This window comes from Canis lupus, chromosome 25 (genome assembly GCF_048164855.1).
Source record: "Canis lupus baileyi chromosome 25, mCanLup2.hap1, whole genome shotgun sequence".
Taxonomy (NCBI): Eukaryota; Metazoa; Chordata; class Mammalia; order Carnivora; family Canidae; genus Canis; species Canis lupus.
The window spans coordinates 21,571,816-21,595,702 of record NC_132862.1 but is presented as its reverse complement, the minus strand read 5'-3'; the positions used below and the strand labels follow the sequence as shown (position 1 = coordinate 21,595,702).

The window sequence follows — 23,887 nt, the reverse complement described above, 5'->3', positions numbered from 1 at the left end:
TTGGTTAGTATCCTTTAACATCATTTGTAATAAGCCATTAATCCAATAAATAAACTAGTTTCCTGAGTTCTGTGGCCACACGGCAAATTAATCAAACCCAAGGAGAGGATCATGGGAACCTCTGATTCATAGCCAATACCAGAAACACAGGTTACAACATCTGAAATTGGGTCAATCTTAGTCTAAGTGGGGTGAGCCCATAACCTCTGGAATCAAGGCTGTCTGTCTCTAAGTAGAGTCAGAATTGAACTGAAATGTAGACAATCCAGCTGGTGTTGGAGAATGCTGGGAAGTATCAGGAAAAACCCCACACATTGGAATTGTGAGTCTAGCCCTTAACACATGTTTGACATATATGTTAACATGTCAAACATGTATGTTAACATAAATGTGCTAATGCAATTTCTTAATGCATTAATTAATGCATTAATTAAACTCAAGATGTATGTTAAATTTTTACAATTTTTTGTGTATCAATAGATCTAACAAAATCCAAGTCATTCAGCTAAAATATATATTGAAAGAACACTGGTTTGAGAGTAAGAAGGAGAAATAGAGCTTTGAGCAAATCACTTAACCACTCTGAAGAAATTCTGACTTCATAGGGTTTATGTGAGAGAACTTGGTAACCTATAAAAATATATATACACAATTCAGCACTATTATTTTTATAATTCACAAAAATTATGCTTTTGTTCTTTTAGAGAAAATTTTCAGAAAATGATGTGGTTTTATGAAAATGTATTGATAACTAGATACAGTGATAGAATATGCTGTGAGATAGAATCTGGGAGTAGAAGGCTCTATATCTAAAATCTGTATCATTTAGAAGAAAAGTATTCGATACTACATTCACTGCATACATATCCTAGAAGAGGCCGGGAGATCTGAAGTCTCTCAACTGCCATCTTTCCACTCCTGCAAATTTAACTGCATTCTATTCAGTCTTACATTCTTTCCTCCTATTCTCAGCCTATGAAGGGAATTTCCATCTGACTAATTCTCCTGCCTCAAGGAACTTATCTGATCAATTATCCCCCTCCAAAAAAATGAGGCAAACTTTTCCTAAACTTTGCATTATCCCTTTAGTTACAGCTTTTTTCTTTTTCCTTTCCTTCACAGCTAAGCTTTTCCACAGATTTCTTTACACATGTTCTTCCCCTTTGTCCTTTCCCACTCACTCTTAAACTCACTGAAATCTTAAAACTACTATATGGGACTGCTCTTGGCAAAAGCAATCAATGGCCATCTTGTCACTAAAGTCTATGGACATTTTATGTTTACCTTACTTGATTCTCTGTGGAGTTCAAGGAGGGAGTGAGCTTGGGGTACACGTGGGACATTCAAATGGAGATGTGAGTAGGTATTTATATCTGCAGACATAGAACTAAGGACAGAAGTCTGGGTTCTTTAGATTTGGTAATCTGCAGTGAAACCACAGAATGTGTAGTGTAAGAAGAAAGAAGACAAGGAGTTTGGCAAAGGAAATACAATCTGTGAAGAAAACTGAGAAGGAGAGTGTGGTGGTTTTTAAACTATGTCTTTGATACTCTTTGATACTTTGATACTCTTCCTTTCAATAGAAGGATGTAAATTCTCCCCTTGAGTGTGGGTTGGAATTAGTGACTCTCTCTTAAAGAATGTGGCTCTGGAGTTACAAAGTTACTAAGACTTTTGAGACTGTGTCTTGAAAAGGATAGCTTTTACCTTATTCTCTCCATCTCTGAATCTCTTGTTCTGGTTGAAGCTGGCCACCGGGTTGTCAGGACAAACGGCCCTGTGGAGAGCCAATGAGTGAAGAGGTCACATGGAGAGGACCAAACTTGCTAGCTGGAGGAGTAAGTCACTCTGAAAGAAGGGCCCTCTGCTTCAGCCAAAACTTCAGATGATTCCAGGCCCCCATCTTCAAGGCTTCCAGCTGAGACCCCAGAAACAAACTATTCCTGCTGTGCCCTCTTGGAATATGAGACCCACAGAAACTATGAAATAATAGATAATTATTGTTGTTTCAAACCACTAAGTTTTGGAGTGATTTATTATGTAGCAATAGATAATATAGAGGAGCCAGAAAAGCAGGAGAAAATTAGGAGAATTTGATAAGATAGTTGAAAAAAAAAAAACCTCTAATATATATATTATATATATATATAATATATATATTTTATTATTATTATATTATATTATATATAAAGAACTTATACAACTCAATACCAAGAAAAAAAATCTGACTTAAAAATGGGCAGAAAAAAAAAAACAGAAAAAAAAATTTGCAGAAGATCTGAATAGAAATTTTCCCAAGGAAGACACTGAGATGGTCAATAGACCCATGAAACAATGCCTAACATCACTAGTCATCAGGGAAAGACAAATCAAAACCTCACACCTGTTAGGATGACTATTATCAAAAAGATAAGAAATAAGTGTTGGCAAGGATGTGGAGAAAAAGGAATCCTTGTGCATTGTTGGTGGGAATGTAAATTGGTACAACTACAATAGAAAACAGTATGGTTTCCAAAAAAATTAAAGACAGAAATACCATATAATCCAGTAATTCCACTACTGGATATGTACCCAAAGAAAACAAACAAACAAACAAACAAACAAAAAAACAAATTCAAAAACATATACGGACTCCTGTTTATTGCAGTATTATTTACAATAGCCAAGATATGGAAGCAACCCAAGTGTTCATGGACAGATGAATGGATAAAGAAGATGTGACATATATTTTCCATTATAATGGAAAAGAGAATGAAATCTTGCCATTTGGGAAAATACGGATAAATCTAGAGAGTATTCTGTTAAGTGAAATAAATCAGAGAAAGACAAATACCATATGATTTTACTTCTGGAATCTAAGAAACAAAACAAATGAACAGACAAATAAACAGACTCTTAAATACAGTGGTTGCCAGAAGAGAGACTGGTGGAGGGATGGGTGGAAAGGGTGCAAGGGATCGGTGGTACAAAGTTCCAGTTATAAAATAAATAAGTCATAGAGATTAAAAGTACACTATAGGAAACATGGCCAATAATATTGCGGTAACTTTGTATGGTGACAGATGGTGACTCTTGTGACTTAATCGTAGTGAGCACTGATTAATGTATAGAATTGTGAAATCAGAACACCTGAACATAACATTGTATGTTAACTATACTTCAATAGTAAACTTAAAAAATCCCCAACTTGTTCAATAGTTAATTATCGATGGATATAGAGTGACTCATTAGTTCTTTTTATACATTTTGAAAATTGACATATCATTACATAAAATAACATGCACACATCTTAAGTGTTGTTCAATGAATTTTCGCAGTTGTTTTCACTCACATAATCACCACCTAAGCCAAGATAAAGAGGACTTCTATCATTCCACAAAGTCCCCTTGTGCTCCTTTCCAGTCAATTTTCTTATGCTAACTCCACAGTCACTTCTTAAATTCAATAATCAAAGATTACTTTTGCCCTTTCAAAATTTGTATATAAATGGAATCATGCAAGATGTATGATTTTATGTGTTTTCTTTCTCTCAGCATACTGTTAGTGAGATTCATTCAGTTCATCGCTTTATATCAAGAGTTCATTCCTTCTTTTTTGAAAAAACTTTTATTTGAAGTATAATTAACATACAGAGAATAGCACATTCCTTCTTATTGGCAAGTGGTATTCTATTATGGATATATCACAACTTGTTTACCCATTCTTCTCCCAGTATTCTTATTTAAAAATAAATTTAGTTATTTCATCAGATGCAGTGAAAACATCAAAATTACATGGACAAAACTACATGTAGAAAGATATGACATCATTTTAAGTAACATCATATAAAGTGGTTGAATGCATTAGGAAATGACATAGTTATCTTTATAAACTCTATAGAATGAAAAAGTTATAAGCTCTCTGTTGACCATAAAGAGTGTACTTCCCATATGACACTTAACCGGAAAATACAAACTGCCATGAAAAAATTACAAATGGGTCAATTCTTTTGAAAAAAAAAAAATTAAACCAAAAGCCACATTGAAAATTAATGACATAGGAAAAAAGAAAATAGAAAAAAATGAGAGTTTTAAAAATTTCTTGTACACCTACAGACACACGCGCATACACGTATGTATCAGCAATACCTGTAAACTCATTTTATGTATGAGCCGGGGGTGCTGCATATCATAAACGAGCTTTCAATTGTTCTCTGTAGAGTATTTGATGCTTCTTTAAATCAAATCTAATTGAGCTCTTTGATATATTTAATTACTTATTAAAGGCACTTGACATAGACCTCAGAACTGTAATAATTTTTCTATGAAATCTTTTTTGTTCTTGGTAAGTCTATGATCGTGTGTTCAGAAATACATTGGTTTAAGGATTATTTCTAGTTGGTTTTCCTAAGGACATTTTGTTAATGACACTGGTTATAAAAAGAGTTGTCATCCTCCTGGTTCTGAACTTCTGAAATGTAAATACTGTGGAATAGGGACACAGCAAAGGTAGATACTAAGCTTAATTTTGTTGTTTTCCACAGAGGATCCAAATAATCTCAACTCGTATATTAACTACTCTCCTTCAATTTCTAATTTGCAATCTCTGTTAGTTTTGAGTTATGAGAGCAGCCAGGAGAGTGTCTGAAAACACTTTGTTTCTATTTTGCCTTTCTTCCTGGTAGTATAAATATCTGAAGAGATTATTGCTTAACCTATAAAACAGAGACATTATAATTTATGAAGACTAAAAAAACCCTATTCATTTCTGTTAAACTATTGATGAGCTGGAAATGGTGATTCTTCTCAGTGGAAAGGACATGTTAAATAAAGGAAAAGCTTTCCTCGTGGTATCCTTAACGACCCTCCCATTCCATTTTAGCCGTGATTATTCTTTGTCACTAAACTTTTGACAACTTTTCTCACTCTCTTCTTTGCTTCTACTTTCCCATATTAGTTAAGAGAAAATACCGTTCTCATCACCATCATCTCATGGTTATAGACCAGGCCCACAAACACAGATTCAACCAAGAAGTTGGGAATTCAAGCATGTGTATGGCTCCCTGTGTTACTGCTTCCTTTGCCGGAAGCTGAAAATTGAAGTTGGTGGTTTTAATCAGACTGGAAGGAAGGGTTGTAGTTCACCTGGGTTGTTGTTCACTGCTACTGGTTTCATTTGTATGGTCAGCAAATAGAGCCCGTGTCTAGTTCCAAATGAGTAATAGAAACAATGCTCTTCATTGACTATTGTATATATTATGGTGCTAAATCAACATATTTTTGTAAAGTACTCAGTCTTAGGTTCAAGGTTGAAATTATTTACAGTCGCAAATGATTTACGCAGTCCACTTGTTTGCCTATAGGAACTAAAATTAATAAAATAGGTAACCCACAAGACTTCACATTGGCTTCCCCTCACCCCCATCTTAACTAACTAGGTAAGCGGCTTAATAATCTGGTTACTTAACAATTCTGATATTCAGCTGTTCCATCTTTAAAAGTGGAAACTATAAGGTGGTTGTAAGGACTAACAGTCATGTGTGTAAAGCACCTTGCATGTACTTGGTATAGAGTAGATGCTCAGTAATTGGTCTCTATATTATTTATAAGCACAAATAATTAATTGTGTGATCAATTCGCTTCCTAAAGATGTTTACTGTGTTTGCACAGAAAAACCATGTACAGTTTTTTCATTTGGGCGGTTCTCAGTCAGGCCCAAGTCAGGCAGGTACTTTGGTGCAACACCAGCTTTTATTTTTGTCTGTTCTCACTAAAAATCCTAGTGGCAGGGATCCCTGGGTGGCGCAGCAGTTTAGCGCCTGCCTTTGGCCCAGGGCGCGATCCTGGAGACCCTGGATTGAGTCCCACGTCGGGCTCCCGGTGCATGGAGCCTGCTTCTCCCTCTATGTCTCTGCCTCTCTCTCTCTCTCTCTGTGTGACTATCATAAATAAAAAAAAAATAAAAAATAAAAAAAATAAAAAAATAAAAATCCTGGTGGCATAGTGGCCCCAAGACTGACGATGACCTTACCTTAGCCCCCAAGCTCCTCTTATGAGAGAGCACTGCTTCTGCTGCTTCTAGGGGGGAACACTGGCCTGTGTGGTTTGAATTCTGCTTTTTGACCTACTGCATTTATTCTGAGGACCAGATTTTTCTCAGTGACCCAGAAGGAAGGTGTAAAAAAATACTGTTCATAAAGCAAAGTAAGAACATACATTTGAAGGCACCTTTGTTGGGACGCGGCAGTTTACAGGGAGAGTTGATGACAGTTAGTTTATAATTCTAAGAAAACAAAGCAGGGAATTGGGCTTTCTTTAAAATAGCTGATAGTGAGCAATCTAGGAGTAGGCTTTATCTATCCTAGCATTGGGACAACATCCTTTATTTTTTAATACATCTTTCTGAATGTGACCGTGACCACACCTAAGTAGATATAAATACTCCAAAAAGATGGGGTCATTTCTTAGTGGTTTCACTGAAATTTTCTCTAAGTGCTACTGAGTACAGATATGTGGGAATAAGAATAATCGGTTTTATTGATTTGTTCACCGACTTTGGGCTGGGCCTGAATCTATCTTGAACATTCTTCTGTTGTAGCACATTGTAGGTGCTTTAAAAATCTCTCAAGTAGGGACTGCATTAAATTGTCCATTACGAGGAGTATAACAAGCCCCCTAGGCACCGGTATGGAGATTACTGAAGACTGGTTGGGAAGTCCATGTAAACCACCGAAAGAACTTTTAAGAACAAATACACGCTTTGGGAGAGTTTATTAGCCCGACATCTCCATAAACAGTGCTTTCAAGAGCACATACCTCAATGGGAAAAGGGCCTTTCCGGGTCAGCCGGGTCACACAGAATTTATAAAGAAAGAGAAGAACCCATTCCTTTGTCGGAAAATAAGAACAATTTAACTTCTGGAAATCACTTCACAGCTTGGGGACCCGCGATGCCTATTTTGGATTAAATGGTCTATTAATTAGACTCAAAGGATTAAACATTCATCACCTTGCATTGCACCTCTCAGAAAACAAAAACAAAACTACACACACACACACACACTCCTGGGTTTGGGGGCAGCCTGGGTGGCTCAGCGGCTTTTAGCACCAGCTTCGGCCCAGGGCGTGATCCTGGAGCCCCGGGATCGAGTCCCGGGTCGGGCTCCCTGCATGGAGCCTGCTTCTCTCTCCGCCTGTCTCTCTCATGCATAAATAAATAAAAGATTTTATTTATTTATTTATTTATGAGAGACAAAGAGAGAGAGAGGAAAGAGAGAGAGGCAGAGACACAGGCAGAGGCAGAAGCAGGCTCCACGCAGGGAGCCCGACGCGGGACTCGATCCCGGGGCTCCAGGATCACGCCCTGGGCTGCAGGCGGGCGCCAAACCGCTGAGCCACCACCCGGGGATCCCCAATAAGTAAAATTAAAAAAAACACAAAAAACAAAGAACAACCTCCTGGGTTTGGAGTGAGGAAAACCGACAGCCACGGACACGCCCGCGCAGCCCGCGTGGGGTGCTCGAGGCGCACAGGGCTGGGCCCAGGGTCCCGCGCCCCCTCCCGCGGCCCTGCGGGCGCTGCGTCCCGTCCCGGCGGTTGGCAGTTGGCGGCCCCCGCGGCCTCCCCCCGCCTCCCCCCGCCGGCTCCCTGGGGCCTCCGCAGGCCCGGCGGCCGCTCCAAATGTTTTCCATATTTGTTCAGCCTCCGTAATCCGAACCCCGGGGCCGGCCCAGCGCGCCCAGCGCCGGCCCCGCGCTCCGCGCTCCGCGCTCGGGCCCCGCGCCGCCCCCGCCCCCGCGCCCGCGCCGCCCCCGCGCCGCCAGCAGCCCCCGCACGGCCATGGGCGAGGACCGGCAGCCCCGCGGGCCGCGCAGGCAGGGGGGGGCCGCCGCCGCCGACACCGCCGCCGCCGCCGCGCCCGACGACCCGGGGCCGAAGCCCGGCGCGGGGGCCCCCAAGGAGCGCGGGGAGGAGGCGGCCCGGACGTGCTGCGGCTGCCGCTTCCCGCTGCTGCTCGCGCTGCTGCAGCTGGCGCTGGGCATCGCCGTGACCGTGGTGGGCTTTCTCATGGCGAGCGTCAGCCCCTCCCTGCTAGTCAGGGACACTCCGTTTTGGGCCGGGATCATCGTAAGCATCGAGTGCGGGGGTCGGAGCGCGTTCGCCCGCCAGGAACGCGCAGCCGCTTGGTGGAGCCCGGACTAACCCGACTGCATGCGCCCTCCCCGCCGCCCCCTAACTGGCGCTGCGCTCGGTGGGCCCGGGGCGGGGGCGGGGGCGGGGGCGGGGGGCTCTGCGGCGCCTTGCAGAGCTCCGGAGCTCGGGAGGCACGGGCTGGGCTGCTCGGGCTGCTCACGTGGAACCTTCTGGACGACAGCAGCAGACTCACTTTGGCTCTGTCCTCACCCTGGTCCCCGGAACCCCACCCTGGTCTCTAGATAACTAACAGAAAGTGGAGTGAGGTCGTGCAGGAGGAGCCGGTCAGGAGAAAGCCTGCCCTTGCGGTTTGCCACGCTGGGTGGCATTCAGCTGGTTTATTTTATTTTATTTTATTTTATTTTATTTTATTTTATTTTATTTTATTTTTTTACCTTTGAGATTTCAGGAGTAAGTTTTATAGAATAATGTTTGAAGGCAGGAAACGGGAATGCAGCAAGCACGGCCTTCATATGCTGGAGTCTAATGGGAAAAACCCAGGGGCTGGCCCTGGCAGGAGTATATTTGGGGACTCTGCTAACGGATGTACTGTTCTAAGCAGAACACTGGTCAGCTGTTGGGAGGGAGTGTGCAAACACGCAGCATACTTGGCGTCATTAAATGGACTCTTTGCTGTGAAATGGGTGCCATTTATGGAGCGCCTAGTGTTTCTTGTCCTGCTAGAGGCCTTACATTTATGATTTCTAAGCCCCACATCATCCTTATGGGACAGTTACTATCATTTCGTTTCGCAGATGAGAAAACTGAGGGCAGGCTCCCCCAGGGTCGTGAGTTGGCAAAGTTGGGAGGTCAGCCAAGTCCATTCCTTTCTGCACCAGTCTGCGTCTGCCCTTTCCTCACCGAGCCACGCTGCCACCACATTTAATTCGTAATTTTAATGTTCTGTTTCAGTGCCTTGAGGCTTACTGAAAGTTCTCTCATGGGCATTCAGTTTGCAATTTTTTACTTGATTTGATTCGTGAAACGACACTTGGAGGTGGGAACTGTCACCCCCACTTTGGACAGGGGGAAGCAGGCTAAGAGAAGTTAAATGACATTCTCAAGGCCCAGAGATTAAAAGTGGTGGAGCCGAGTGACACTAAAGTGCATGCTTCTGGCTCCTGGTTTCATACTGCATCATGCCTGCTCTTACTGACCGCAGGAACTGTAACTCATAAAACTACCCACAAAATAATTTTTTATCGGGGACAGATGTTAAAAGCACCTGATAAATATGCATCGATGTAGGTATTTTCTAATTAAGATTATTTGAACTCACAAATTCTTGCGGAGTAATTTAAAACTTTTAATTTGTGTACTAAGAAGTCCCATGAAATTATCATGATTGGAGTTTTCTAAATCAAGTAATTTTAAAAATAGCTTTTCACTAAGATATACCAGGTATTTTAGTCACCTAAATGACTGTCAAGATACAGGGGAGAAAAGTCTGTCCTTTTAAGACCTGGTGAATGAAAAGAAAGAAGGAATGAAACTCCTTTGAACATCACTTGCAAGTGTGTCTTTTATCCTTCCTTTATTTCAACTTTAAAAAGTCCAGTACCAAAAAAGCAAGTTAGATGGGAAAAAAATGCATCTTAATGTTTCAGGCACAAACATATGAATCATTCAACTCTGAAATTTCATGAGCTCCTATTGGGAGCATCACGTGCTCCTAATTGCCTTGGAAGCTCCCCGAGTGTGATACAAAGAACATTGTGGACAGCCAGGTTTCTGTTCTTTCTAGTTTTCCAGTTTATAAATGAGCCATTGGAAGTTTGCTTGTACTGCATCGTAGCCCTGACGGTACCTGTGATCCGAAGTTTTCTTTCAACAGAGAATTTGTGGAGAGAAAAGCAGTTAGTGGAGACAGGTGAGGAGGGTCTCTAGGAGCCAGGTGACAAAACCTCTCCTCCCAGCTGGGCCAGAGTTGCAGGCTCCAACAGACACCGTGCTTGTCGTCCTCATCTGGCTGTCTGTGGTCGGTCACAGACACTCTTCCAAACTTTCAGTGAAGGGAAGGGACAGGGAGGCCGGATGAGAAAGGACAGAAGCATAAACATCACGCCGGGTACTGAGTCATACAGGTTGGGCATTATTTGCTGAATAACTTGGGGCAAGTTACTTAACCTCTCTAGGCTTCCATTTCCTCATCGATGAAATCAGAACCGTAATAATTCCTACCTCTTGGGGCTGTTGTGAGAATTAAATAAATTAATACGTGTTCTCATACGTAGAGCAGTGCTGGCTAATGGTAAGCGCTTAGCGGACTAGCTTTTTTTATTTATTAGCAGAGATGCAATCACTGGGAGTGACCATCATTCTTCAAATTCGAGGCTGCTCTATTTTGTCTCTAGTCTTGTGGAATAGTTATTTCAGACTTGCTGCATTCCCTAGACCAGTTGGGCTCTGAAGGTGATGTCAATTTGACCGTCTCAACTTTCTCTGTTCGTAGCCAAATTACTATTAGCAATCTTACGGTATTAGATTAGTCCAGTACCTTCTGTATCTCTCTGGAGACTTACAACATATAACTTGGAGGAAAGAGACCTCCTCAGTGCCATTTCCCCCAGGGATATGGAGTGATTGTGGTGGGGGGATATCCTCCGAGGAATACTGAAACGTTTGCCCTGTTGAGGAGATCTGCTTAGACCAAAACAGTACAGGTCAGTCCCAGGGGCTGAGGCAAAGTCAAAACCCACTTTGGTAATTTAGGCTGAATTCAAGCAGGGGTCCCCAGACTGTGCACCAACCCCATCAACAACAGCTCTAATGCTTCCCTCTTCTCTTTCTCTATATATTGGTTGTCTCTTACCATAGAGCACTTATTTCATTTTACAAAGGTTCCTATCCCATTACGTTGGCATTTCGGGAGCACCATTCTCCTCACAGAATCTGGGGAGGTGGGTAAATCCACCTAGGTGGCTTCTCATTGACCAATGTCTGGGTGACCTGATGAGTATTCAGTGAGCTTCTATCTGGCTATAAACTGAAGAAGTCCTTAATGATCTGTGATCAGAGATTTATGTCCTATGGAATTTTAGGAAAACAAGTATGTCTTGCATATGCATAAAGGTGACTTCCTTCATCCTCCGTCAGAGAGATGATTGAAGTCCTTTTATTTCAATTACAAAGGATTCCTTTATAGGAAAAAAATATGGAATGGAACCACTATAGAGACTAGGTAACGTGTAAAAGTGCCATTCTCCTCCTAAAATTCTTTATAAATGGTTTGAGGGTTGTAAGTTGTAAATCACACCACAATGACAATACAAAGTGAAACAGGGTCTTTGAGGATGACCTTGGTTAGGGGTAGGGGATCCTAGGAGATAAAAGTCTGCTTTGCATTTCATTCTGTTAATGGTTTGAGTAGTTGGGTCAAACAGGCATTTAGGTTTGTTCATCATTCCAGAATTTTTATTGATAAAAAATGTGTATGGACCGAAGGAGTCCAAGAATTCTTGCTCAAATGCATACAGTTTTGGCTTAGGTGATATGTAACATGTTTGAACTTTGGCTTATTTTTCTTCATGCAGTAACATTTGTTGGAGGTGTCTGCTGTGCTAGGCATTGGTCTTAAAAATAGTGAACCATATACCAGGAGATCTCTAGAGATCCTGACGGACATGTGCCCTTATCACATCTGACAGTAATGAATACTTCCGATTAAAAAATTTAACCTACACAAATATTTTTAAAGCCCATTTACCTTTTGAAGTATTTCATTTACAGTGATTTATTTGCTTTGGCATCTCTACTCTGAAGTCAATTTAAGAGCAAACTCTTGCCTCTTATCCTCAGTGGGGATGTGTAGTATTCGGAAGTCTCTTGGCCCTTGTAGGGAACATTCCCATGGAAAGAAGGAATTTGCCTTATTGTGGTTTTCAGGTTTCCTCATAATTTCTCCATTGCTCCCATATCCCACTCAGCTAGATTAAAAACCCTGAGATATATATACCACATTAATCACATTAGAAAGTTTAAGGAAAGGGCTTAAAAGGAAGGGAAGAGTATTTCCTTTCCTTAATGTCATTCATAAAACTCATCATATGAATCTGTAATGATTAAGAGCCCTGTCAAGAATTTCAATAACAGTTTTCATATGTTAACTTACTCTAAGGAATTCAAAATGCAGGTGTATTCAGACTTTAAAATCTATTTTTAACCTTGGCTTAATGGAAGGGAAAATTGGGTGGTTATTTATTTTAAAACAGAATATACTCTGAAACACACAAGGAGATATATGACATATAGCAAGTAAGGAGCAGATATTATCATCCATAATTTATAAGTAGAAAGACTAAGTGAGACATGATGATTTGGCTACATGATTTGATCATGGTTATAGGAGAAACTGGAAGTGAGGTTTGGCTCTCGGATTTTGGATAGACGCTAAAAAAGTCAAGAGGCTAAAAGTGGTGTCAGTTTTCCATATAGGTAGATTGACATTTGAGAAAGCTAATCTGGAATTATGTTGCTAGGAACACATTACATAGTAATACATTATTTTTAATACCGGGACTTTGATATGCTTCCAAGATCGAATATTGTATTTCTGGTGCCACTGGGAAATAATTTTAATTATAGCAACTGTCACAGGTTTGTTAGAGACTGAGGAGTGATAATTATATGGCCTAACTCAGTCTCCACTGAGTGTATATATGATAAATAATGGTAGGAAAAATATCTTACAGGTTCATGAAGTTTTCCTAGTAAGTATAAAAATGGAATATGACAATTAATTTGGCAAAATAAATAATTTTAACAAGTGTATGAAAATAAAAGGGAATATTTGAGAATTTGGTGACCTGTTTCCTGAAAGAATCTTAGAATAAAGAATAAGGAAGGTTAGGACTGGACAGGATCATTAGGAGAAATGTATTTTCACCTCTATCACTAGCCTCATACTAAGCCACACATACTGAGGCCAAAGAAGTGCTTATTTAATGAGGAAGTTATCCCTGGATCTTCTTTCTCTTTTTAAAATAAGGAGGAGAAGTAGTGGGTCATGGTATTTTTCAGTCCTGTAGTGTGCATATATTTAACGCAGAAAGTTAATCTCTAGAAACTTTTGAGATATCAATCATTTGTTTTTATGGTAGAAATACTAGTGCATAGAATTTGGGGGTAATCAAATAAAACAAGAAGCAATTTCTTGTCTTTAAGTATAGTGTATGTCCATGGGACTCCTATGTATCCCTGGACACATACTGGGTACCCAAGTCAGGGTTGAAGTAAACTCTGTTTCAGACTTGCTATCATCATAGCTTCTGTTTGAACTTGCGACAACCCATTTTTTAAACTATGGTTTGAGGAATGACACATAGTTGTGTTTTACAATACAGACAGACTTAAGCTTATTGACAACTTTTTTTTTTAAGATTTTTAATTTATTTATTAGAGACACACAGAGCAAGAGACACACACACAGGCAGAGGGAGAAGCAGGCTCCCTGTAGGGAGCCTGATGCGGGACTCGATCCCGGGACTCCCGGATCACAGCCTGAAAGCGGTGCTGAACCGCTAACCCACCAGCGCTGCCCTATTGATAACTTTTTAAAGAACTATTTGGTAACAATAAGGAATGTGTTATTCTCCATTTTGGGCTCCTGGGTTCCAGAAATATCCAGGATACACTAACTTAGTATTACTGAGATGTTTTATTTCCTGTTATAAAATGACTACAGGATTAAAAAAAAAAAAGAGGAAAAAGAGGTCATTTGACTTTTTTGCATATCTCTAGGTAGAATCAATTAGGACAAATTAGGATTGATGAGGCTGAATGCTCATGTCTTCCTTCTACAAAGAAAACAAATGGCACAGATTTCCCAATTTAGTCTATGAGTTTCACCGTTAGCCGATGAGATCCACTTTGAATTTGTTCTGAGGACACGAATTGTTCTCTTGTCTTTTTCTTGCCTTTAGTTGTCTGTGGCATTTGTACTAAGGGCACTCTTTACCTGGGTCCACTTGCCGGTGTTCCACCCTGAAGAGTTAGCATCAACATCAAAGGATCCACACAAGGCTCCATGAAGAGCTCAGTATGCATATTTCCATGTTGCTGTGGGACAGGAATGGAATCTAGTCATTAAACTTTAATTAGATGTCATTTCACTGCAGCCTAGAGAAATGCTGATCAGAAAGAGCCCCTCAGCATCTACAGCTGGATGGGACCTCATGATGTCATATTTTAGCTCAAGTTATTTCTTGCTGTGAATATTCAAGTCCAGGTTTATGACAATGAGCTCATAAGCTAAAGGTGAATTTTTTTTTTTAAGTGGATGTTGGTAACAGTATTTATAACATAAACCGTGTAAAAGCCTATTTCAGAGACACATCCTCTTTTAGATTTTTTGGACGCTGCCTCATCTCAGTGTATTGAGATAAAACTTGGCAGGAGTAACTGTCAGATGCCTGAGAGACACAGCTCACTGGATCACCCTGGTTAATTTTAAAATTCATGTGTGTACACTTACGTGTACGGCATTAACTAAGATGCATTTTCCTTTCCGTCTTCGTGAGCTCCAGCAGGTTCTGTTCAGGTCTCTCCTCCTGGCTTGCAGACAGCTGCTTTCTCCCTGTGTGCTTCCATGGGCTTCCTTCTGGGCCTATGCTTGGAGAGGGAGCAAGATCTCTCTTCCTCTTTGGCCACTCGTCCTCTTGGATTATGACCTCACCCTTATGACCTCACTTAACCTTATTTATGTCCTAAAAGCCCTGTCTCCAAATTCAGTCACCTTGGGGGTTAGGGCTTAAACAAAGGATTTTGGGGAGGACACTGTTCCATCCATAGCACTTTGAGTGAGGAATATAAATTCATACAACCACCTCGGGGTTCCTTAATCTTGTTTCGTAGCTTATTCATGAAGGCCCTAGGGCTTCCACTGAAACAGCCAGAAGCCTGAATGTTCTGATGAGAATTTTGAGCCAGTGAACTGATAGGCAGGGGTGCAGCCGGGTGGCATGGCTCTGTGCTCATGCCCTGGTGAGACGTATAGAGGAGGTGGTTTTTACTGCATTTATAGATTGCTGCTTTTGTCAAATTTCTGTAAAAATAAAGTGCAGTCGTTTCAACTAGTGACTGCAATTCTCAGGCTAGCTTAGGCGTTTCATTTGCTACCTTAGCTCTTGAAGGCATAGGAACCACTGTTTAGTAAATTTCTGCCTTTCTTTTCTGTTCTGAGAGTGACTCACTGTCAGGATCTAGTGAAATGACACCTTGCCTTCTGAGGGAAACGAGGGTGGTCTGCTGAGCGGTGGCCTTCTGACGGGCAGTGAACTCATGCTTGGTGTTTCTAGAACTCAAGGGAAGTCACCTCTCAGGTCTTTATACTGTGCAGCTGTTTCTTTTTCTTTTTCTTTCTTTTTTAAGATTTTATTTATATGGGGATCCCTGGGTGGCTCAGCGGTTTAGTACCTGCCTTTAGCCCAGGGTGCGATCCTGGAGTCCTGGGATCGAGTCCCACGTCGGGCTTCCGGCATGGGGCCTGCTTCTCCCTCTGCCTGTGTCTCTGCCTCTCTCTCTCTCTCTCTCTCTCTTTCTCTATCATAAATAAATAATCTTAAAAAAAAAGATTTTATTTATATATACACGAGAGACACAGAGGCAGAGACACAGACAGAGGGAGAAGCAGGCTCCATGCAGGGAGCCTGATGTGGGACTCGATCCCAGGACCATGGGATCATGACCTGAGCCGAAGGCAGATGCTGAGCCACCCAAGTGCCCCACTGCTGTTGTTTTCATTTTATTTTTTAAGATTTATTTATTTACTTATTTATGATAGACATAGAGAGGGAGAGAGAGAGGCAGAGACACAGGAGGAAGGAGAAGCAGGCTCCCTGCTGGGAACCAGATGTGGGACTCGATCCTGGGACCCCAGGATCACGTCCTGGGCCAAAGGCAGGCGCTAAACTGCTGAGCCACACAGGGATCCCCTGTTTTCATTTTTGATGATGGTTCTGCAGATGACCAGGTCACCAGTCACTATGGCATGGGTCAGAATAAAACCCAGGAGTTGTTCCCACCTAGGTCTCATAAGGTTACAGCCTAGAAGCCTGTGTCTCCTTAGTAGATCACTGCATTTGACAGGTCTTCTCACAGAATCCTGTCTGTTCAGCTAGAAGTCCTGAATTGGGCTCTGTTTTCCTTTATCAAGTGCCACACAACCCAAACCATCCCAGAGGAAAAGATGAGAGAAGACTATCTAGAACTGTCCAGTATGCCACCTTCCAACAGTTGATCCAGTCCGGGCCCAGGAGGAGGAGCACACACAAGACATGGCCCAAGTTCCAGGGGCATCCTGCCATGTCTCCAGTTTGATCTTGGAGCATATTTAAAGTTGACACTGTAGAGCCATGTCCCCTGCCTAACAGCCATGAGTGCGTTTCAGGGCTGTGTTCCATGGGTGCCAGCAAAAGGCCAGTCAGTGACTGGAAAGCAAAGGGTTTTGCTCACAGACAGCATTCTCAGTTGCTGCTGAAGAAGTTCTGTCGGGGACCTACTTCTCTTGTTGCAGAAATGAGCAATCCTCCGCCCTGGCTGGGAGAGGCTGCCAGAAACATCGAGGATGCTGTCTTAGTGGCATCCCACTCAACTGTTGTTTTGAAAGTGTTTGATTCAGCATTCATTGTAACGAGCCATTAAAAAACCCTTTAAGATAGGTTATTACCAAGGAAGGCCTCTCTTGTGTGGAAGATAATGACAGGTGACAAGAAAAGAAGGGGAATTGCTAATGTGTTAACTAGACCCTGACTAGGGAGAGAATTTTGGCTTTATTACTATGGAAAAAAAAAAAGTAACACCAGCTTCCTTCTCAAGTATCAGGTGTGGCACACGTATCAGGCCATTAGGCTCAGGCTGAGTCTTATCTCACATTTAGCTGTGCCAGGAAAGCTATGATGGAAGGCCTTTTACAAGATAAGGGAAATAACATTTCAGTGTTCATCATTTCTGCTGGAGGGCCGAGTGTGCTGTTCACGTAGGGAGAATGCAGGATGACCGTCACCACCTCCAGGACCACATATAGATGAGAGACAGAATCCAGCCTTTTTAGTTTACATTTTACAAGTTCCAAAGGGTTATGCATTTCTCCCATGCAATCAGCCAGTCAGATTCTGAAACAGAAGGATCGAACCCACGCAGGTTGGCTTCGTCTCTTAATCTTTTCGTGAACAAGTAGTTTGGGAAGCCCATAAAGCGTTTCGATCTGAGTTAAAGGGCTCTGAGACCAAACAGAATTTTTAAAATGAACATAGGGTGACCATAACTATTGTGTTATAGAACCTTCAGTAAATAATTCTCATTCAGTCACCGAATCTAGTGCGTCACAAATTTTTCCACCTCGAGACCTCCCTAAGGCCTCGCTCCCCTTTTCCCTGTCCTCACACACATCACAAAAAGCTCAGTGTCTAGCTAACCCATGTTGCCATGGAAGGGAACAGGAGAAATGCTAGAGAGGTTGCAGGCTGCTTGGGGACACTGACCCCTTCATTTTCAAAAGGACAAAACACTTTTCAAAGGAGAAGTAATATTACTATATATTACTTAATGTTACATTATAGCCTTTTTTTTTTTTTCTTTTAAGAAGTGCTCTCCATTAGAAAAGCCACTTGGTAATATTTTCTAAAGGTTGAACAGGATGGTTCTTATTTACACCCTTGTTACAGTGTGTTACATAATTGAATTTATATTGATTTACTGTGTAATTTCTATATACTGTACTATTTCATGAATTTTTATTTATTGTACTGTTTCAGATATATGAACCCAGGTTATTCAGGTAGAATTATCTCTGCAATCATTTATAAAGTGGGGCCTAATTTGAGAACCTACTTAATTATGGCTGAGTAATAAGATCCAGTAGGCAAAATCCACATTTACAAGATTCCTTTCCCTTTTGCGGACTTGAAAAATCCAAAAGTGAAACAAATGAATTATAGGTTGTTTATTTTTCCCACAAATCTGTAGCAATTCTATCCCTTCTATTGATTCATGGGAAATGCTAGAACACAATCTTTGTTTATCTTACATTCTTTGAAAATGGATAATTTTGTAAATGTAGGTAGTTATCAAATTTATTGGAGATTAGTTTCTTTTTTTTTTTTTTGGAGATTAGTTTCTGATAAATCATCACGAGTGAGTTAGGTAGTTGGTAAGAACAGAAACAGAAGTCTACATAAGAAAGAAGACTTAAAGTTTTCACATTTAAAAAAATTTACTTTGTTTAAAAAAAGATTATTTATTTATTTATCATGAGAGACACAGAGAAAGAGAGGCAGAGACACAGAGGGAGAAGTGGACTCCCTGCAGGGAGCCCAATGCCGGATTAGATCCCAGGACCCCGGATCATGACCTGAGCTGAAGGCAGACTCTGCTCAACCACTGAGCCACCCAAGTACCCCCTAAAAACTTACTTTGAGAGAGCAGGGCAGAAGGAGAGGGAGAGAGAGAATCTGAAGCAGACTCCCCGCTGAGCACAGAATCCACCTAGGGGCTCAATCTCACCACCCCGAGATCACGACCTTCACCAAAATCTCGACTTGAGCTGAAATTAAGAGTTGGCCACTTAACTGACCAAGCCACCCCGGAACCCCCCAAATTTTCACATCTTTGCCTGTCTCCCTTGGTCTTTCCATATGCCAGGTACAGTGTCCACAGGAGTTTAGTGTCTGGGAGAGGACACACATACAACCAACTACAATATAATTTTAAAAACTGGGTACTGGGGTGCCTGGGGGGCTCAATGGTTGAGGGTCTGCCTTCAGCTCAGGTCATGATCCCAGGGTCCTGGAATTGAGTCCCGCATTGGGCTCCCCATGGGGAGCCTGCTTCTCCTTCTGCCTGTGTCTCTGCCTCTCTCTCTGTGTGTCTCAAATAAATAAATAAATAAATAAATAAATAAATAAATAAATAAAATCTTAAAACAAACAAACAAACAAACAAACAGGTACTAAGGTGATGCCCTGAAGACGGTAGCACCATGGAAGCTGTGATTAACCCTGTTCAGGGAGGGTCAGAAAAGGCAAGGTAAGGGAGGTCGGGAATTACAGGACAGGCATCAGTTTTGGAATATAACAAATGTAGGAAGAATCCTGGCTCTATCAATCTGTAGCCATTTCCAAAAATTTTTGGTTTTACTCCTATTGTCATTTTTGTGTGGGCTTAAATAAGTATAAGGAGCTCTCTGCAATTCTGTAATTATTTTTAAATTATGAACACTTTCAAGTATATAATAGCATGTAAAGAAGAAGACAACCACCTACTTATACCCAGATTTGTCATTTTAATATTTTGTCATAATTGTTTTTTTTTTTTTTAAGAAAGAAAACATTATAGTACCTGTTTCTTTCTTGGTCCTATTCACTTGCCCCCCCCTCCTTATTTGGTATTTATCATACCTATGTGTATTTTCCTACTTTCTTCCGTGTATATAACCACGACCAATAATCAATTGTTTTATGTTTTAAATTTTATATAGATGGTAGCATAACATCATTTTTGTTCAACATTGTTATTGAGATTCACTTATAATAGTACACCAATAGCATTCATTCACTTTTGCTATATTGTATTTCATTATAGGAATATACAACAATGTATTTATTCTCCTGTTAACGAAAACTTAGGTTATTTTCAAAACTTATTATTTTTTTTTTGCAATGACAAAATATCGCAATGGACATTCTTTTCCATGGCTCCCTGTGCACGTATTTCAGCTTAACAATAACCCACAACCCTCGGACCAATTTGTGCACGTATTTCAAAGATTCTTTAGGGCACATTCCTAGAAATTGAATTATTGGATCATAAGACATAGGCATCTTCAACTTGATAGCTATTGCCAAATCAGGACCACAAAGCCACAGTTGTATGAATTCATGTTCCCACCAAGTTAGAACTCCCACCAATCTACAACTTGTCATCATTAGTTACTGTTAGGCAACTTGAATTTTTGCCCGTCTTATTTATGTACAATATCATGTTTTAATTTATGTTTTTCTGATTACTATAGTAGTTGAACATTTTTTAATGTTTATCAGCCATTTTATTTGTTTTCTAGCATTTATTTACTCCACAAATATTTTCTATGAGTTGTTTCTTATTTTTTAAAAAGATTTTATTTATTTATTCATGAGAGACACACAGAGAGAGGGGCAGAGACAGAGGCAGAGGGAGAAGCAGGCTCCATGCAGGGAGCCCGATGTGGGACTCGATCCCCGTGTACCAGGATCACGCCCTGAGCTGAAGGTAGACACTCAACCACTGAGCCACCCGGGCTTCCCATTTGTTCCTTACTTATTGATATATAGGATTTCTTATCTTTGTAATTTAACCATTGTGATTTTAGTTACTGCAGATATCTTCTTACTTGGCATCACACCTTTTATCCTTGTTCATGGTGTGTTTGTTGTGAATAAGATTTAATTCTAACATATTTATATTTATCAATTTTGGGGGTAGGTGCTTTGATATATTTTAAAGGAATCTGTCTCCAAGTTATAAAGATATTTTTTTCAATTGTGTTCCAAAAATGTTGAAGGTTTGCTTTTGTATTTTTATCTTTATGTGTTCTAACTTTTTTGCATATGACATGAGGTAGTAGAGTCTTGTTTTTCTCACACAAATTATTAATTGTTTTAGTACTATATTTGATGAATAATTGGCCCTTTCTATACTGAACTGCTATGTCCATCTCTCATCTATCAGCTTTTCATATTAGATTTGAGGATTGTGTCTGTGAACCTTTTTGCTGTCATCACTTGATTCGCCATTCACTGTGCTGATACCACAATGTTTGAATTAATGGCACCACGATACTCCTTGTGATAAGGGGGTAGCATAAGCAGCCTCCCACCAAACTCCTCACTCCCTTCTTATTCTACTTCCAAATTGCCTTGGTGAGACTTAGCTGTGTTCTCTTCCATCTATATTTCAGGGCTGGCTTTTGAAGTTCTAAGAAAAATACTTTTGCTATTTTCATTTGATTTGTACTTTATATACATAAGCAAAGAATCTCTCTCCATTCATCTGATGTTCTACAGTTTAGTTACAATGTACCAAATGCGGATTTTCTTTGTATTTTTCCTAGTGGGGACTTGCTGTGTTTCCTCGATCTAAGAATTTTATGTTTCATCAATTCTGAAAAAATTTCAGAATATGTTTAATATTTGAAAAAACATTTTTATTTTTTTTCTTCAAATCCTGGCTCTCTTCAGTCTCTCCATCTGAAAGTACTGTCAGAGGTATGTCTGGACCTCCTTATCTCATCTTTCCTGTTTCTCACCCTCTCTGCTATGTGCTCTGTCTCTCCGTAGTTTGGATTATTCCTTAGCTCTATCTTCTACTTCACTGTTCCCCTTTTCAGTTGAGTTTAATCTATCCAGGCTTTCAATCCAATGTTGTTGTTGTTGTTGTTTTTTCTAATTTCTAGAACTTCTATTTCATTTTTGCTGATGTTTTATTTTTAAATATATTTCTGGTGTTTTTTAAAGTGTCCTTTTTTTAATTCATGTTTTCGATTTCTTTCTTCATGGCCTCAATTACTTTGAATGTACTCTTTTTTATAGGTTCTATTCTTTATTATTTGAAATTCATAAGCTTTAATTCTTAGACTATGTGTGTCTGTGTGTACACATACACTTAATGCACGCAAGTGTTAGCCTTTGCTAATGAATTGATTATTTGTTTGCTCTAATTGGTTTGTGAGCTCATTTTCCAAGAGGCTTTCTTTATATGTAATAATTTGATGTGGTGTATTTGAGGGTGTAACTCTTCCAAATGGTTTGTGTTGCCAGGTGTCCCAGTGATATCATGAGCCTAGAGCCACCTTTTTTTTTTTAATTTAACCTATTTATTATGGAAAATTTCAAGCATACAAAAAATAGATCAAATAGTACCATGTACACCTATGTTCCCATCACCCAGCTTCAAAAATCATAAACTTATGATTGATCTTGCCCCTTTGTATACTCCTATACTTCACACCCACATATCCTATATTGGTTTATTTTGAAGTAAATCCCAGATATTATATCGTTTCATCCATAAATACTTCACTATGTAAGTCAAAAGATGAAGACTAAAAAATAATCAAAATACTAATCATCCCTAACAAGTTAACAATTTCTTAATAGGACCAAATCAGTGTTCAAATATCCGTGATTAACTCATGAATATTTCTTCACAGTTTGTCAGAATCAGGATCCCAATAAGATCTATACACTGCAATGAGTTCATATATTTATGTTTCTTTTACTCAAAGATTTACCCTTTTTCCTTTCTATCAAAGCCCCCATGCCTCTCTCTCTCCCTTCCTTCCCCCTTCCCTTCCTTTTTCTCTCCCCCTCACAATTTTTTGTTGAAAAAATTCAAGGTTTTGTTTTTTCTCAGGACTGCTTTCATGTTACTTTCTCAAAATCTCCACCTCCACCTCCACCCCCACCATCAGCTAAGACAGAACAATTGTTTTGATGACTTCCAGTGCTAGTGAGTTCATTATTTTCTAGTCATGTAAGGGTGTGGCCATTTGAGAGGCCTAGCTTTATGCCATGGTCTTATCCCCATCTCTTAGTCTGTAGAAGCTCAGAGCATTTTAAAGTATTTTATAACATGAGGGTTTCATATAAGTTAATCCTTAATAGTATGCAGAAATAACACTTCTTGATATTTTTTTTTTAAATTCTTCTTTGGATCAACTTGCAGGCTTTACCTCTCTGAGTCACAATTTTCTATAAAATGGAATAATATTTTTTACTTATGGCAGTGGTTCAGGGAATAAACAAGCTAATGTATACAAATTGGGTAATGCACAAAAGCTACCCTTTCTAGGTAGAGGAGATACTTGAGCAGGGTTTGAAGAGTGAATAATACTGGATTCAAAATAGTTGAAGGGGGAATACTATATCAGGAGGATAAAAAAGTAAAAGGGCATTTTAGGCAAAAGGCCCAATTCATGTCCTAAACTCCGTTTTCATCCACAACCATCTTTATTGCTTCACAGTTCTGTTGTTTGTGCTACTTCAGTTTTTTGAGAATGTAATTGCAAAAATTCCCAGTAGTTCCTATCAAGTATGAATCTTAACATAGAAACACAAATCTGTTATACTATTAAAACAAGACCCAAACCAAAGGGATTCTAGTTGAATGTCTTCATGATAAGTCATACTTTAGGATAGTTGTTGGATTTCTCTTCTGTTTTCTCTGAGTTGAGAAAACAGTCAGTTGTGAGATTCACTGGTTTAAAATGAGTTATTTGCAATAATCTTTAGGCAAGGTTTTTGGAACTTAGGAATTGTAGCAACTTCATGCTGGCACATCTCTCAAAGATCTCCCTAGCTTTCCAGCCTTACTTTGGCAGGGACATCAAGAAAAGCACACTATATCCATAGGATTTGAGGGATTCGTGCTCCCTTCATCCAGCTGCTGGTCGCAAATTCCAACTCCTTTTTATCAGTTCCATCAGGGTAGTTTTCTATTATCTTATAAAACAACAAATGAGATACAAGTGAACATCTGCAAAGTACAATGCGTGCTGAGAAATAAGGCAGTCACTTGACAGGCACATTTCCTTCCCATACTTTCTGTCTTGATACAATAGATCTGGCTAAGCCACACAGCAATGCAATTACAATGCAACATGGCAAAGAAAATTAAAAATGTATATATCTTTGTATAAAGATTTATAATCTTTGTAAAAATATATATTTCTGATTATCAGATAG

At 40.1% G+C, this 23,887-nt stretch overlaps 1 protein-coding gene and 1 long non-coding RNA gene across 4 annotated transcripts in view; one reads left to right on the top strand and one right to left on the bottom strand.

Moving 5' to 3' along the window:
- The first annotated feature begins 7,817 nt into the window (after nucleotides 1-7,817).
- The window catches only part of SSPN (sarcospan), a 37,025-nt gene continuing 20,955 nt past the window's right edge, over nucleotides 7,818-23,887 (top strand). For 2 of the 3 annotated variants that reach the window (XR_012017586.1, XM_072798597.1), the window contains exon 1: nucleotides 7,818-8,105. Coding sequence is in view for 1 of the 3 variants with exons in the window: in XM_072798597.1 (XP_072654698.1) it covers nucleotides 7,818-8,105 (288 nt within the window). In the remaining 2 variants the exon portion in view is untranslated. Of the gene's footprint in view, nucleotides 8,106-10,022; nucleotides 10,042-23,887 lie in introns of those variants that run through there. The other variant, XM_072798598.1, reaches the window with a different exon arrangement.
- LOC140617343 (uncharacterized) lies at nucleotides 13,809-14,840 on the bottom strand. The gene is made up of 2 exons (XR_012017587.1): nucleotides 14,644-14,840; nucleotides 13,809-14,228 (listed from the first exon to the last, which is right to left on the bottom strand). It is a non-coding gene; the product is annotated as an uncharacterized lncRNA (long non-coding RNA).